Below are 17058 nucleotides of genomic sequence, written 5' to 3'. Positions count from 1 at the left end.
ATGGAGATAAGATATAAGAGATGAGAGTTGGGAAGTGGATCAGTCCTCAGAAGGACTGAGCCGATGTAGCTGGCCTGGGAACCAACAAGAAAAGGGATGGACTCTCCGTCTACCTGTATCTTCTGATAGCCTCTGGACTCCACCGGACTGATCCTGCTGTGGGTGTGTCTGGATATCAAGAGATGAGGAAGAGGTTGGACCAGTACTAGGGTATCATTCATCTTGCTATCGAGCGATGGACCTATGACGCGACGTGGATGTCACGTGGAGCCACAACCAACTTCATTTGTGTGTTGATACAGTGAGTTGCATATCATGCATACATGGGTGTACTGGATATTTAGAGCATCCAAAATATCTATCTAATACCTGCCCAGCTTCCTATACCACAGGATAGATAAAGGGGATCAAGCCATCGCAGGACTGACCGCGGGAGCAGTCGCACTAGCAGCATCCAACGTCCAACTGCTATCATTATCCTTACTCTTCTCGGTGTTCATCCCTAACAAACCCCTCTTCTTACCTCTGTAAGCCAGCTGAGCCTGTCTCCTCTCCTCCAGTTTTACCACTCTAGCAGAGTTCGAACGGGCCTTTCGTTCAATGGCAATTCGTAAATTCGCTTGGATCGTCTCTTCTATCTCACTTAATTCCAATTCAAGAGATTCCAATCGTTTGATATGGTTCAGTATGACATCCACTGAAGTACGAGCCTCTTCCTGTACTCCGTCTTGAGGTAATAACGATTGAAGTATCTCCCTTTCCTCCGCTAACCGCTGTTGAACATCACTCAACTCGTTCAAAAGGACCTTTGCGAATCTCGTTCCTCTCCTTGAGGATGATCGAGTCCACCTTACGGTTCTCCAACAAGCTTTGAACCAATTTCCCTCAATTCTCAAATCAGGCCCAACTCCTCCATCTGACGAGACATTCTTGATAGAATGGATGAAACTTGCTTGTTCGATATTTGCCGCTCGGACTGCCAATCTAAGTATATGGATTGAAACATCTTTGTATATCGTGTCGTTGGGTGATACTTTGATTTTAGATAACCAAGCTCGGGATAACATTGATAATATCGATGAAACGACTGCTCCTTCGCCATCTATCGGACGCTGTGAAGGTGTAATAGGGGTGATGATAGATTGCAAGTTGGTTGATGCGGCTAAATAGGACGGGGGTAGGACATCGAAAGGTGTAGGGATCGGTGGGAGGTAATCGTGGAATGTACGTGATTGTTCAGGTAGGACAATATCAGACGAAATTGACGTCACGCCTGCTATCACGTTCAGAGTTTCAAACGATCAGTTGTGACACTACCATTATCACAAATCATATATATTTAACTCACCTTCATCTCCATGCTCTTCCACACTCCTCTGTCCAAACCAACCTCTCTCAGCTCTCTGCCTCTTCTCATCTTCCAACATCCTCGATAAAGTAGGTATATCATCTTCCTCTTCTTCTATTTTCATCGACTGATCCACACCTCTTGAGGATGACCAAACATCTTCAGGTAATCTATCGACATCCCCTGGGAAGAGATTATCATATGCAGCAAGCATCTTATACAATTCTCCTTTTCTTCCGAAATAATCAACCACCGCCAATTTCACAGAAGGTTTCAACTCCCTTATTCTCCTTTCCTCATTCACAGTCGAGGGGAATGATAAATTATTGATGATATCCAGATTATACCCATTAACTAAGATACTTTCACTCAATTCTTCGAATGATCTTCGTAATTTATCATTTTTCAAATTTGTTGAACAAATCAATCTCGATACGTTCAAGAGATTTTCGGCAGTTGTAGAATTAGGACAAACATTTCGATCTTGCATAGATTTAATCAACCTCTTACAGCTTTCGGCAGTTTCGACAAGTTCCAACTCTCCTTTATTTCCTCCTCCGACCGTTGTTCCACCGGTGGTGGTGGTGGGGGTAAATCGATGAGAATGAATTTTTAACCATTTCGAAATACTTCTAAGACCATATCCATACATTATCCTCAATTGTCTATACGTCAATTTATCGTCAAACCTAAATCGGATTTCTCTTATTATAGATTCGCATCCATTTTTATCTCCCAGCATTGCCAATTTCCCTATTCCATTGATCAGAACTTGAGGATCAATCTCTCTAGAAGAAAACATCATATCATTGGTGATCGTACGTAATCTTCTTTCCCATTTATTACCCAAATTCGAATGATGCTTCAATCTCTCCCTATATAACTTTCCTTTCGGTACATCGCCATCGGTATCAGGTAATGAGGATAGTTCCCTGACATGTTTCCGATTAGGTATGACATATTTGAATATCTTCTGTAGGAAATCGATAGGTAATGATCTCCTATAAGCCGGAGAGAGGGTTATGTATTTTTGCCATATTTTAGCAGAACCAATTTCGGTTCGGGAGCTTGATGGCTTGGAGACTAGGTCTTGTAGTTCCGCATAGGTCTCACTTTCACGTTGACTTGCTCGTATAGGCAGAGAGATGGAGGGTCGAGAGGCGTCGAAGAAGCCTTGTGAGGATAGTTTGGGTACGGGTTGAGGGAGCGAGGAGGGTGTGGATAAGTGAGGTGGTTGATCGGGAATGAATGTGGAGGAGGTGCTGGTAGATGAGGTAGAAGCCTGTCTTGTCGAGAGCAGGAAGGGTGTCGACCTGTAAACAGTGGTCAGTGCTGTATACGAACCGATTTTAAAGAAGCGAAGCGGAACGACAAGACTCACCTCGAGGTTTTTGACGTTGTTGCCAACTTTTGTATCTGACGTGCTGCTCTCATCGTACAATTTTATCGATGGTCCAATCTCCCAGATCTCGTTGCTCGGTGAACGGCCAGTCTATCTGGAGGCGGATGGAGCGTAGCAGCGAATGAAGATGATCGAGGAATGTTCAAAGGTAGAAGGCAGAGATATCTCACTTTTCGGCCTAAATGGAACTGGGGGTTTTGGGATTTTTGGTGCAGAAGGGGTGGAATTTATTTGATACACCCATCTAGCAGAAAAAGTTGAAAGTTGCTTGACCATGTTCATGTTCATGCCTGTGATATTTCCAATCTCATACGTTGCAAGCATACAACAACATCCATCTCGCAAATCCAAATCACACTCGTAGTGATACACGTAGAAGAACAACATTGATCAGAGATGGGAAATCGAAGAATAACGAAAAAAGCCATAAAGGGGAAAGAGAACCTTCATCCCAGTTCGAGGAAAGGTATGTCTTGTCAGCTGTAACATGAGTCGATATACCTTGGATAGCTGATAAGTCTATATCTATATATCCGTAGCTGCCCAGCTGACTCGAGTGAACTTACGAGTGGACAAATTGAAATCCCAAGCGAAAGCCAGGAAAGACTATGCAGATGCTAAATGTGAGTACATATCTTGATCAACGTACGATGTCCCCTCATATACTAATCAGTTGATTCCCTTGTGGTGTATGTATAGTACAAAGACCTTTGTTCTTCTTACATTCTCTCTCATCTCCCCATCCTCTCTCTCTAGCATCACTCAAAGCATTGATAACGGAGGTTTACCTAGCGAGATTCGATAGTAGGATAGAGGAATTGAATGCTGAACGAAGAGCGGGGAGACCGAAGCCCAAGGAGTTACTGGAGTTGGAGGAAATCAAAAAAAGGGAGAAGAATGACTATGAGAGTGGTATGGGTAAGTGCTTTCACTTCGATCGTACTCATCTTTCCACATCCATCGACCAGTTCATCCTAGCAATCTCTTTGATCTCGCAATATCATGTTTCCCTACACTGAATAGCCTTGCTGATTCCTCATCACCCATTTACAGAAGTCCCAGACTTGACTCACGCACCAACCACTCGACTAATGTATCACTGGCTCCAATCTGAGACGTCCATGAACCTCTCTCATATTGATCTCCTTCGTCATATAAGGGTATCACCCAATGGCGAGGTGATACTGACCAAGAAAGGAAGAGGGGAAGAGATGGGTATGGGGGTACCGTTACCTGGTGAAGTGGAGGGTAAAGCGGATGATTGGACGGAGTTGATCAAAGAGGATAACGATAAGAAGAAGGAGATGGATATTGAGGGGTAAAACAAATCTTGATAAGCTGCTAGAGTTTTCGGTATCGATTTCCATGGGGGAACTCTTCGTGTAATTTTGTTTGTATGTATGTATTCTAGGGTTTAGTTCATATAAATATCATATGCTACTACTGAAGTCAACAGTATTATGACAAGATTGCAAAGACAAGTGTTGTGAATCCTAGCATATACTTCGATACATGATCCACCTACAACAACAACGATATGCCAATACTTGATAACCACCAACCAAACCAAAACGTACACGATCATCCTCAAAGCCAATCTACATCTCACGTCGTATGACTGACATGGCAATCTCAAATCTCCCAACCTAGTATCACTTGTCCTGCTTTCTCACCTCGTACACACCAGGTTTACCCTCAACAGGAACATGGGGACATTGACATCTCTCCTGTTCGGGAACGCCAGCTAGGGCCTGTAGAGGAAGAAGATCACATCAACACAACGACTTCTATGGACTTATTGGGTCATTTGTATAATATGAGAAATAGCGTTGAGCTTACTATCTCTATATGAGCACCTACATGACCTTTACACATCAGTAACTCAAATATTTCCAAGAGGACGATAAAGTGAGAGTCGGAAAATGGGACTCACCACATCCCCACCAAGTTGGTTTGCCATCATTTGGACAATCTACTTGTTTACACATCCTGTAATCTGCTTGTATACGCTCTTAATCTGGAAAATATATTGATAGGAGTGTTGACTGATTAAGGTAAGGTAAAGTAAAGAGACAAGACCTCTTTGAGTTCTTTAGTACGTCCTGTGAATAATGTCAGCATAAGGACCTTATAGCTCGGGGATTGACCGCGGTTTGTCACCACAATCGTCGTGGCTGTGGCTATTAGCAATGTTAATCTTGAATACAAGATATGAAGCACAGATGAAGCAGGATGCATCTCATATCATCTAATAATGCTTATGTTCGCTCTAGGGCTTAGCATTTTACAAGAGCTGTATTCAGTAATTGCCAGAATAATCGGGAGTATGACCTTGTGAAACGTCATAACCCCCTTCTGAGCCCGAATAGTATGGATATCCCGCACCATCGTCCTCTCCATTGCCCGATCCCGATGTGGAAGGAGCAGGGGAATTAGTCCCGGACCATCCTTGGACAGACAGGGGACTATAGGTATTGTGATGAGTTGGTAAACCGAGGTAATCAGTATTACCATGACTAGTACCAGAGCTGGACTTGAAGGTCGAGAACTTTGAGTAGATACACCACCACTGGGCTGCAAGCTCTGATAAAATACCTGATCATTGATAGCTAGGTGAACACCCGAAGTATTACCTACAATCGGACTTCCAGGATTAGGTCGATATTCACGTCCACCTCCAGTAGCGGCAGTTCCAGCTCCACCATCTGCGGGGAATTGTTCATATTGGATTCTGTTCATACCATGTTTAGTGCCCCCCGGCACGAGTCCAATATCCCACTTTGTGGGCACGGGTGTTAGTCTTCTCCGTAATCGCAGATGGATCGGTACGAGATGCTACCTCAATGTGAGATCGAACATCCGACGATTCTTCTGCTTTGGTAGCGAAATGGTCTGTATAGTGTCGATGAGCGTGCCAGTACTCCTTACAGTATGGATCAGAGCCGAGATCTTGCTCTCTAGGATTTCTCCCCATAGAAGCGATGAATTTGGAGGTAGCTTGCTGAGAAGCTAGGTTGTGGATGGTTTGATCCAATGTCGTCAAATGATGAGGCCTAGAGGGTTGCATGTTGAAAATTGATTTGTGGTGAATTCTCAAATGGTTGCGGTGGGATACTGTACTGTAGCTGTGTGTTTGAGGTTGGCAGGAACTTTTCGATCCAACTTTTGGCAGGGCATCTTTGCAGTATTTATACCCTCAATGTGCACGTCTGTAGTATCTTGGAGGATACGATATGTAGGAAATGGATTGTTCAATATAGAATCGTGAAAGGAGGAAGCGAATGAGCTTCCCTTCTGGTCGATGTTAGGAAGTATACACTCGCGGGATCTTTTGACAGTACCGAAGCACTTCACCCCCTTCCGAACCATGATATCAAATACAACATTGAAGGTGGCGCATTTACTTGATCCGCATATCAATTTCTCAAAGGAGGTGAAAGGGTAACTTGTTATGGATCAGACTGCGCAGTACAGCTACAAGAATCTCATGAAAACGAGAAGCAAGCTTAGAGTCCCCGCAGATGCCCTCCTTTCCTATTCTGTTCACCTTATCAGAAAAAGGGGTAGGGCCGATGACATTGAGAGCTCTTCAGAGTTCAATGCAAGCAGGTTGCAAGGAAGAAGCTGCATTTTTTGAAGTGGGGGGAAGCCCAATCAAGCTCCCGAATGAAAGGTCACAACCCTTCTTTAATTCATACCATCCGCCGCTTCGAATATAAGCCGGCACACTACCGGAGCAGATCATATTCCTTCACGCTACTCGAAAGGATATCAGATGATATATGTAGATTCAGGTGCCGCTGTAAGTATTGCCACATTGACCATACAGATTCATCTCTAGAACCGCTATGATCATTATCCATTGAGTTATGCAGTTTATAATCTGGGACGAAATGTATGTCCGAGTACTGAGCACACGCTGTCAATGATGGTATGAATACAGAATCGCAATACTCTGGCAGCGCGGCAAATCGACCATTCCTTGTCAATTCAAGGTTAGATTATGAGAGACCATGATAGGTACTACAGTAATGAGTTGGAACTCGATGCTGTTTATTCGAAGAGTGTGATCCTTTCACCGAGTTCGAAGGCAAGTGGACTTCAATCTTCCTTCCAGCATTATTCTTCACTATACATTTCGGCCTATGTGTGACATCATATGGAGCTCATTCACATGCAGATATGCATGCAGCAAGCATTTGTGACAGAGCTATTTCTATATACCAACATGTCCATTGACTTCTGTCGGATTTGATTAACTATGGCGTGCACATATCACTTGGTGGCACCGTCAGTGGCCATACCCGTAGCCGAATCACCATCTTGCTCCTTAGAAGATGAATCACCTGCAGTACCTCCAGCGCTGATCTTATAGGGATCTTCACCCTCAGGGTCATAATACTTATACCATGGTCCAGTCCTGGCAGACTCTCTCTCAAGGTCACTCAGGAGATCTGAATGAGCCTCCAGATCGGATTTGTCTAGTCTCTTCTTGAGGATTCCAGAGAGAGCTACCTGGGCTGAATAGAGGGTCCATTCAATTTCTGAACCTCCTCTGGATTTGGTTTCTGGGGGAGGCCAAGGCACCAATTTGGCGACTCTGATATCCTCCGGATCCATCGTGGGGCTGATCAATAGTCTTAAGAGCTCTGAGAGTAACACGACGTAGCTCACTCACAGTCAGTCATATTATCCCTACCGACAATCAGCAATTAGCTTGCAGTGTTGTATCGTACTGCTTCAGTTTAAAGGGATGTATGAGATTCAAATAATCTGAATTTAGCGCAATGGACTATAATGATGATGATGATTTAAATCTGAATTACGATCAGTGAGATTTTCAGAGAAAGAAATTGTCGATCGCATAAATTCTTTGTGATATTTATATCCTTGTCGTCATGTCTGAGAGACAAACAAGGATCTTGTCTTCTCTTCGATCCTTTCTCAGACGGACTAATCTGGAAATACGCCAACATGAATGACTTGCTTCAAGTCTGGACTGTGATCGTACGAAGACCGTGCTCCGATGATTTCGCATCTTCCACGCATCGTACCGCGCCGTAAGTTAGCTAGCTACAGTACATTCAAGTGAGCCAGCTACTCGATTTGAAGGGATAGGGTGTGCGGTATCAATACGGTAACGAAGCGGACTAAGACTGCAAGAGTGTGAGTACGTCTCCAAGTCGAGTTGACATTATTACACTGATCATTTACACTGATCATACGTTGAGACTGTGCACACATGTGGTGTTTGGGTTTTGAATCAAGGTGGCTTCTTCAATCCATCACACGACAATCTCAAGTGCTGGCGCAAAGTTGCATGATAATCAACAAATGCATATGAACTCCTACTGCTCACTGTTTATTTATTTATATCAGTTTCTCTGTTGCCATGGGTGGCTATCCGATGACTGTAGAGGATCATACCACGCTGCTTGATCTCAAGCACCGGTGTTGGATCCAGCGCCTCCATGGGAAGTGGATGCGCCACTTGCCGCATCTTCCCCTTCTCTGGGTGCAACTAAGCTGGGATCCGTACCATCAGCCTCATAGAATGGAACCCAATTCCTTTGCATAGCGGACAAAGCCTCAATCCTGGCTAGAATCTCCGAATGAGTCTCAATGTCCTCGGCGGTAAGTGTTTTCTTTAGGCCACAAGCCAGCGTAGCTCGAGCGGACCATTGGATCCATTGTTGTTCGGTTCCCCCTTGGGATCTGGTGGGGGGTGTTGGAAGAGGGACATATCGAGAGCGATTGTCTGAGCTCATTCTGTACTATATGTGGCAATTCTTTCCAGTCAGCCAGTGGCAAAATAAATCATCAGGTCTTTCAAACAGTTAGACTCAGACTGACATACCTCGAAATGAGATTGGGGTATGATGGGTCTAAACACTTGAGCGAATTCTAATCAGTATGGTAAGTTAACTAGAAACTAGTCAGGATATGGTGCTTCATGATGGAAAGAACGAGGATTTGCAAAATATTGGTTCAAGGACGTCAAGCATCCTATATATGCTGTAGAGAAGCGTCTAATATCAAGCAGGTAGTATATGTATTACCTTTTACCGTAGCTAGCACACTAACCCGTTGCTCCTTTCTCAGAAGGAACACAAGTCCATGTTGTTTATGTATATATATAATGTATGAATGGAGAGGAGAAGGATTTTAAAATTCATCCAATTTGACCCAAATTGATGATGTGTAAAGCATCTCAAGCCTGATATGAATTCACTTTGCCAATTATTAACTTCTCGTTTCTTCATATGCTGTAAAGCATTTTTACGGAAGCCACAGGCTACATCATCTCTCCACACAATACCTGACCAGTATGAAAGAATTAAGTCCCACTATTCGAGAAATGGTCTCAGCTCCAGGCTATGAATTATCAACCCTTTCTGTCTGAGCTCACCTTGGAGTAATATGTACATTCTGCACGCATAGTGAAGTTTCACTGAAGCAGCTAATCATCATATGTTCTAGATTCTTTCTCGTCATTTATTTATTCTCATTCAGCTATACTACACAGATAGATACACCTCTGATGGATATACTACAGATCTAAACTACCCCGTTACTTCTCCAACTTTATGTTTCTAATGTTTTATACTTTTTATTTATCTGAATCTGTAAGTTATCGAGCCCGCAAATCGTACTGGAAACTGGAAAAGGAGGGTCAGAGAGTTAACTGTATCTACACTATATATGTATGTCTAAAACTTTGACGTATCACGGAAAGAAAGCTTTGAGATAAAGTAAAAAAGCAAATAAATAAGTAGAACGCTTAGTCAACACACGTGTCCTCCTCCTGTAGACCACCTTCGATATCTTCAGCAGGCAACGACCTTCAGATTCGTTCACCATCCTCCAGCATCGTTTTGCTCAATCACGTTCGGTCTCGCATTACCACTACTATCTCCTGATTGAGTGTTTCTGACATCACCTCTTGATCTTCTCGTACGTCGGTAATTTCCGGGAAGAGAGATCCCTCGGGCTCCCTGACCACCTGTCTCCAATGAATTTGTGGGGGAGTTCCATCGACGATCATGATGGATTGAAGAATTGTCAGCATGGTGAGCCGGCATGGATCTTGGCACGTGGCTAGACGAGCTGAAGTTTTCATTGAAGAATGCGCGGTGTTGATGGCGAAGCGCTAAGGGATCATTGGTAATCAAAGTTGATCCAACAGAATTGTGTTGAGACGCTAATGGGTCATTGGTAAACACGGGTGGTCCGGCAAAGTCGTGGCGAGGTGGCACTGGTTGAGAGTAATGCGCCACAGAGTCATTGGTATGCAAAAGTCGTCCAGAGGTTGTATGTTGAGGTGATTGCTGTTGATCAGGTCGAAGCGGTAAGGGATTATTGGTGAATAAGGGTGGTTCAGCAGAGTTGGCATTTTGTACAGGAATTCCAGTCGTAGACCACACTTGAGATTGTGGAGGCGGTGAGAGGAGACTGCTGCCATTCGTATCGGAAACGTTCATATAGCTTTGTTGATCAGGGAGAGGTTGTAAAGGTTCCACCGGACTGAAAAGGATGGGTACAGGAACTGTCCTTGTCTCTCCGACGTTGTTAACTCTTGGAGGATCATTGATGCTCGCGAACTTTGGTGAGAGAGGTGTTCCTTGCGCAAGTGAATTGACTGGCTGATCTGGTCCAGCGTGATCGTGACCACCACTTTGGATTGGTAAGAGAGTGACTTCTTCCTGCTTGACCATACTCAATGGATCGGCGCCTTTTGGAAGAGTAATTTTGTTCTCTGCGCAGTAATCCTTGAGATCCTTAGGATCGTAAACAGGCTTGAGCATACCGTCTTCGTTGGTGAATCCGATAGGGTTGAGTCTGCTTCGAGACGATAAACCGTCCGGCAATTCGATTGGTGATTCCACTGAGGAAGCTTCAGGATTTAGGTCGGGACCAGGGACTGGTGCGGCCGGTGGCACAGATTGAGCATCTTCGTTTCCTGTCGCTGGGGTAGGGGCGGCGAAGGGGAATGGGAGAGCCCCTGGGGGTAGGTACCCGATACCCCATGCAGCGCAGAGCATCTAGGGGCTTATCAGCACTAGTCCAATTTGGGCATCTGAATCGCTTCAACTCACGGGTAATTGCATATTCGAGGGGATCTGAGAGGGATTTTGAGAGTCCATATAAGGTGGAGTGATGGAAAGTGCTGATTCGACTGCATTCCCGGTTGGTGCTGATGATGGATGCATGGGTGTTGGTACGGGATAGGGAGTCGGTATCATCGATGGTGGATGAAACCACATTCCGAAGTGCGCGGGAGGCATCATCCCAGGGTAGAGAGCAGGTACAGGGTGTTGGTTGGCATGGTCCATAGCAGGTAAGAAATGGGGGGCTTGAAGAGTAGCAGATGCCGGACTATATTGCGAGACCATCGAAGGACTGATCGCTCTTCCTGAATCATCGATATACATTTCTTTAAACTATATGATTGTAGGGATCAGCATCACTAGTGGGAAAGTGAATAAAGTGAATTGCAGCGTGACATACTTGTACATCATTTGAGAGTACCTTACGGACTTCCACCTTGATCGATGAACCGAATGAGACGGACCCGTTCTGTGGAAGAGGATGATGATGATGTCAGCCCCGAGACTGCTGAATTTGCGGATGAACGTCTCACCTCATGAGCGATTGCTCTGTCCGCAGACTCCTTATCTTGGTAAAGAATTCTTGCTGTCGCGTAGCTAGCGGCGCTGTACGAGGGATTGTACTCGATAGTCGACTGTTTCAGAGTTAGCATCAGCATGCTTCGATTTTAATCTGGTATTCAAAGGTGGCCTGACTTACTACAGTGCCATATTTATTGAATCTCTTCAGAAGAGTAGCACTGGTTTCCACATGCTTAACTAACCTACCGACAAAAATCGCCCTCTCGTCTATGAACCTTTCCTCATCCGATGACATGTCCTGTATCAAAGGTCTTCCTTTATAGGTATGTAGAATGGTTCGTCGGAGATTTGGGTGATTAGGACTGTAGCCGCTGGGAGGATAAGCGTACTGGGGTATTGGTTGGCTGAGAGGGGTGGCAATGGGACCTTCTCCTCCGGCCGATGGGAATGGCTCGGGTGGCGGTAAATGGTATGAGGGATGTTGCGATTCCACATTTTCAGTCGCATTATTGACATCTTCTGACATCGGGAATGGTGTTCGACGGTTCGCAGCAGAAGACCGGCCTTCCATCTCGTTTCGTACACGAGTAATGGGTGTTACAGGTTCCGTGGTGACGGACGGAGGAACCTCCGCCTCAGCATTCGCGTCGTAACCGTCTCCCTCATCTGCCCATCGAGCGAAGAATCCAGGAATCTTAGAGATTTCCTTTAAACAACTAGTTGTCAGCTTAAGATACAAAGGAAATGATTTAGAAAATACTCACGTCCATCAAATGTCGGGCATCTTGTATTCCACCAACTGTGACCAGCCAACCTTGACCTTTAGCGGTCGGAGGCGAAATATCACAGACTTCAGCAAAATAGTCACATAGAACTGGAATAATCTATCATTGACATTTAGAGATTGCCGTTAGAGATTGCCTATTTTTCCTATTTTGAGTGAGGCCGAGGCGGTGTAACTCACATCTTTCTCAGGAACTCTTCGTCTTAAATCCAGTTCACCAATTTGTGTCATGTCCTTCCCAGTCTCTTCTTTTGCTTGATCATAGAGTTGTTTGAAGGAAATGTGTCGAGGCCGAATTTTGGCTCGAAAGTTGGATCGTCCGTCCCTAGATAATGCGGGCACAGCGTCGATGTAGATTCGTGCAGGAAGTGGCGCCCGGTGATACGGACCAAGCTGATCTCTCAAAGCGAATGTTTCTTCGTCATTCGTGTCTGGACGGGCTGGCTTAGGAGAGGCTGATCTCGCTCGTGCGTCTACACGAGGTCCGGTGATACGAATCAAGACGGTTCGGCTGAGGTGATGAGGAGACGAATGTTTGATCACCAATTCGACCGGATTGCTTCCGGGAATTCTCGAGGATTTGACCACCCAGGTTCGGCTCTCCGGATCACTGAAGACTTTCTTGACTGCTTCTTTCTCCTGCATTAGGGAGGTCAGCTTGTAGTCATGGGCATAATCAAGCTTGTGCTCTCACCTTAAACACAACAAAGGCTTTCTCGCAAAAGTTGCCATTAGGCTCGAAGTGGAATCTTTCAAGAAATATTAGCTAAAGTCTTCGCTGTGGGGCTAGACACCCACACTGAATGGATCTCTCCGTATCGAGAGAATTGATCGGACATAAGCTGTTTCAAATTGTCGGTCCGAACAGGGAATGGTAACCTAAGAAAACGAATTAGCGTTGTGCATGATGTGAACGATTCAATGGACTTACTGGACAAGGATACGTTGAGCGGCGTATTGAGGGCTGAACATCGGATGAGGGGGTCTCTTCCACCAATGAGTCTTTCGAGAGTTCCACGATCGACCGACTCCATTTTGCAGCCTTCCTCTTGGGCCGTGAGGAGAGCTATCGACAGGATTACTAGGCGGAGTCGAAGGAAGCTCGTGACCTTCCGCAGCTACACCAAGTACAGCTGGTGGTTTTTCGGCTTTAGCTTTTGCAGAAGCTGGATCGATTATTTCGCTTTCTTCCTGTGGTGGAGAAGCCGTACCATGCGGAGTAAGAGCTGGCGTTCTTTCTTCTCCACCGGGTGAATACTCAAGGGTAACCGCTCGAGCATTGCCCTCAGGCGTTTCTACTGTCGCGAAGGTCTCTATCTCTTCCTCAGCTTTGGTAGCATCGGCCTCCGAAGGAGGGACGGAAGTGTGAGGGGTGGCTTGGTGGGAAGGTGGTATGGGACGGACGTTATTAGCCCATCTAGCGAGACGATCATCCTTATCCCAGCTAGCTTGAGCTGGATCGCCGATCTCGCTCCACATCGGATTTTCAGGTGGCTGTGAGAGGTTAAGTTGAGGTTGCACATTGTTGGTTTGCATAGCTGCCGAAGCGTCCTCGTATCTACCTTCTTGCTCGGGAGTAGCAGATTTGCCCCATTGTTTGGCGTGAGAAACTGGAATACGGTTTGCATCGTGGAGACCGGCAATCTGCTGACGTGGCGGACCAACGATAGGATCGGTATATGTCGGCACCTGTGGTTGAGGAGCCTCTGAAACTGCGAGTTGGGTGTGGGCAGCTGATATTCTATTGATGGGTTGTTGGGGGTAGGCAGGGGTTACGATAGGTGGATTGCCTAGAGCACCGGAAATAGCGTTTCTAAATCCTCTTGAAGGTTGAAGTGCTGGATGAACAGGAGGTTGATTGAACTGACCATGGTAGTGCATGTGAGAAGGTGTGAGGGAGAGCTGGTATGGGTGTGTAACTTGAGCTCTCGAGTTCGGTCGATCCTCGCCTGCAGGTTGAGAAGAGAAGGACGTCGGTCTTCCTTCTCGATATTGAGAAGCACCGGAGGGATATCTTCGACTCTGACCCTAATGCGAGAACAATTCGAGGTCAGTAATGTATATATCATAGCATCGTGGATCAGAGAGGAAAATGTAGCTTACTCTGGAATGGAACGGTTGGGAAGGAGGGGAAGGACCTGTTACATTTCCAGATAACCATCCACCGTCGTCTTCGGCGCTGGCAGTAGTCGCATGGAAATTACCAGCGGGGATGATCGAAGGATTTGAATTGATCTAGAAAGAAAAGGTTGTCAGGTTCACCAGATATGAGATGAAAATATAGACGGTATGGTGAAACTCACACTATCACCCTTCACATGCGACACAGTATCACCGATTTCGGGCTGTTGGGTTGGGTGATCTCGTCAGCTCAAGCTCAAACACCATGATACACTGTGATACGTGAAATGAATATTGTTCACTCACTTTCTTGGTCATGATAGGAGTGTGAACAGACATTTCACTCCAGTCGAGCTGGATACCAGTCAATCTCGTCAGCTCATCACCCTGCTTGCAGTTCATTGGCGATATGATGTGACCTGGAATAATATGGAAGTTACCTTTTTCTCCTCCTCTTCCTTCTCATCTTCTTTGGCTTCTCCCCATCCATCTCCGATATCTTTCTTCTTCTGATCAGATTTTTCGTTGCTTGTCATTGTAGGAGTGTAAGGTGTAGCCGAAAAAGTTTTTGTACCTCTCATGCCAGCATGAGTAGGAGGAGGAGGTGGGTAAGATGATGCGGTTGATCGGACTAGGTTCTTGGGGAAAGGATTGTATCCATTCCCACTGTACATGGTTGAAGGGGGATGATTGTCGGACATGACGAATATGAATATCTCCTATATTTCTCTACTGAGACTAGGAGGGCAGAAGGAAAGGATTAAGAGAGTGGATGAAGAGAAGGAAGAAAAAGAGAAGAGAAGATGATGATCAGGTTGTGAGGTGGGTTGGTTGTGGTTGAATCAACCTGATTCGATCGATTGTCACTTTAAGAATCAACTGTGGACTAGTAGTGGGTAAGGAAAATTTCTACTTTTTCTGTTCTGTTATTTCTCGTTACCAGTGTCCTTTGAGCCTCGTGTATTCCTTATTTGTCAATCATGATTAATACACAAACAGCGATCAATGCGTTAGATCCAGATAGGAAGATTGATCAAAGGATGTCAGTGCGAGGGTGATGTCTCACCACGATACATCCGTACTGTGTAGGCAGCTAAGTTTCGAATCCATCATTATCATACTAGTCACCGACATGCCATCTTCATCATTCTTATATCAACACAGATGACCAGTGTTAGCATACCCGATAACTTCCATTTCTGAGAGAATCAAAGATTATCAGAAGGAATGGGACTCGTTGTCGATGATAAGTAACAATTTTGATGGTATCCCCTTTTCCCTTCTCAGTCACCATTCTGTACCCAAGCACCCCGAAAGGACCCCCTCGAATTCACCATCAATGATTGGGGACCAGCAGGCTCGTGCTTGTGCTTCTCTCACCTTGATCCATGATCCATGATGAGGATGTTTCCATGCTGACACTATCTATACACGGGTATCCGTGGTAGTATATAGTACACCACCTTTGTGTCGTAATGCGATTTTACCCAATACTCGGTGGCCTAAGCTGTAATTGTTTCGATGCGTTCGAGGAGTCGAAGAGTGATGACGATCTATGTCCAAGGTATACCAAACTGATCAACCCAAAAGGTCAGACGTCATTTCCATCTTCTCTTGGCTACCCGCAACCCGTAACGCGTCGTACAGTCACACTGACACGCGTCACAGCACTTGAACGGTCATCCCCGCCAATCCTCCGATTACTCGATTCAGTGGACAAAACGAGCCTTAAAGGATCGACAGGGGATGTCTTACATCTTATCTACGAGGGCATCTCTGCTCTACCGAATCGAGTAACCGCTGGGGTCTTGACTACACCTGATAGTCCAGACTCTTCAATGTTGGACTAAGCAGTACCTACAACTCTACTGCGATTCAAGGATTCAAGAATCTAATCATATCGTCGGAAGTACCTCTCCAACTGTCTGACATTCAGAATATCAAAAGGTTCCCGGAGATTACGCTACATATGCGGGACGACTCTACCCGTCAGCGATACAACATATGACACTATACATCTCACATGACCAAAATGACCTAAAGATAGAACCACCCATTCCACTCCATCCTGTCTCCTGTCTTAGCTGATGTCCCGATACTCTGAACATGATGAATGTCCAAGTAGGTACACATCCTCATCATCATCAAAACGAAATTCTAAATCGCACTTCTTTACAGGTCGATCAATGGTTCAGGTACGGGTCAGGTTCAGGTTCAAGTTCAGGTCAACCAAAGGTAACTCAAAACTCAAATAGTTTTAGAGTTACCACACGAACGGGATTACCAGTACTCGTACTTCCACTATTCCGGTACACTACCCTCTCTCTAGTCTAGTTCCAGATCATTACACTCATATGGAGATGAACATTCCGTTACTGTACTTCGATTTTTGCTATTTACGGTGGCGTACAGATGTCAGTGGCTTTTTTCCTGCTTTCTACTTTCTACACAGCAGTGTAGACGGGTAAGGAGAACACGAACAAGAACCGAGACTGATTATATTACAATGAAGAACAGTGAACAATGAATGATCTCGGGTCGGGACGCCGTCCATACAATTTTTTCCTCGACTGACTTTTCTGACCGAGACTTTACGATCATCAGATTGAGATCATCCCCCCTCTTCCCCGTCTTTCATCATACATCACCTGTACAGTTATAGGATATATATACTCATAGATCGATTACCACACTTACTTTCTCTCATCATCTATTTATCATCTCATCTTGATTTTTACTTTTTACTAAACGGACTTTAACACATCACTGCACC

General features: G+C 45.2%; 6 protein-coding genes across 6 annotated transcripts; 1 reads left to right on the top strand and 5 right to left on the bottom strand.

Moving 5' to 3' along the window:
• Positions 1-407: 407 nt before the first annotated feature.
• Positions 408-2782, bottom strand: V865_002792 (uncharacterized protein; the record flags this gene model as incomplete). Its single annotated transcript, XM_066226591.1, has 3 exons — positions 408-1276; positions 1349-2661; positions 2730-2782. The coding sequence occupies 3 exons, from the start codon at positions 2780-2782 to the stop codon at positions 408-410; spliced, it is 2235 nt and encodes a 744-aa protein (XP_066082688.1).
• Positions 2783-3146: 364 nt separating this feature from the next.
• On the top strand, positions 3147-4072 carry V865_002791 (uncharacterized protein; the record flags this gene model as incomplete). Its single annotated transcript, XM_066226590.1, has 4 exons — positions 3147-3216; positions 3290-3373; positions 3450-3668; positions 3804-4072. The coding sequence occupies 4 exons, from the start codon at positions 3147-3149 to the stop codon at positions 4070-4072; spliced, it is 642 nt and encodes a 213-aa protein (XP_066082687.1).
• A 977-nt stretch (positions 4073-5049) lies between these two features.
• V865_002790 (uncharacterized protein) lies at positions 5050-5817 on the bottom strand (the record flags this gene model as incomplete). The annotated part of the gene is made up of 3 exons (XM_066226589.1): positions 5050-5298; positions 5388-5528; positions 5590-5817. 3 exons carry the CDS (start codon positions 5815-5817, stop codon positions 5050-5052), a joined length of 618 nt encoding a protein of 205 aa, XP_066082686.1.
• A 1208-nt stretch (positions 5818-7025) lies between these two features.
• Positions 7026-7370, bottom strand: V865_002789 (uncharacterized protein; the record flags this gene model as incomplete). The annotated part of the gene is made up of 1 exon (XM_066226588.1): positions 7026-7370. The coding sequence occupies one exon, from the start codon at positions 7368-7370 to the stop codon at positions 7026-7028; it is 345 nt and encodes a 114-aa protein (XP_066082685.1).
• Positions 7371-8191: 821 nt separating this feature from the next.
• On the bottom strand, positions 8192-8518 carry V865_002788 (uncharacterized protein; the record flags this gene model as incomplete). Its single annotated transcript, XM_066226587.1, has 1 exon — positions 8192-8518. One exon carries the CDS (start codon positions 8516-8518, stop codon positions 8192-8194), a length of 327 nt encoding a protein of 108 aa, XP_066082684.1.
• Positions 8519-9604: 1086 nt separating this feature from the next.
• On the bottom strand, positions 9605-14986 carry V865_002787 (uncharacterized protein; the record flags this gene model as incomplete). Its single annotated transcript, XM_066226586.1, has 14 exons — positions 9605-10792; positions 10847-11191; positions 11259-11327; positions 11392-11493; positions 11559-12086; positions 12145-12264; positions 12345-12803; positions 12859-12913; positions 12963-13043; positions 13096-14192; positions 14268-14399; positions 14468-14509; positions 14592-14639; positions 14726-14986. The coding sequence occupies 14 exons, from the start codon at positions 14984-14986 to the stop codon at positions 9605-9607; spliced, it is 4527 nt and encodes a 1508-aa protein (XP_066082683.1).
• Positions 14987-17058: the final 2072 nt, after the last annotated feature.

The sequence above is a fragment of the Kwoniella europaea genome, chromosome 1 (assembly GCF_036810445.1).
Source record: "Kwoniella europaea PYCC6329 chromosome 1, complete sequence".
Classification (NCBI taxonomy): Eukaryota; Fungi; Basidiomycota; class Tremellomycetes; order Tremellales; family Cryptococcaceae; genus Kwoniella; species Kwoniella europaea.
Note: the sequence above shows the minus strand (reverse complement) of the source record. Positions and strands in the feature narration are given on the sequence as shown.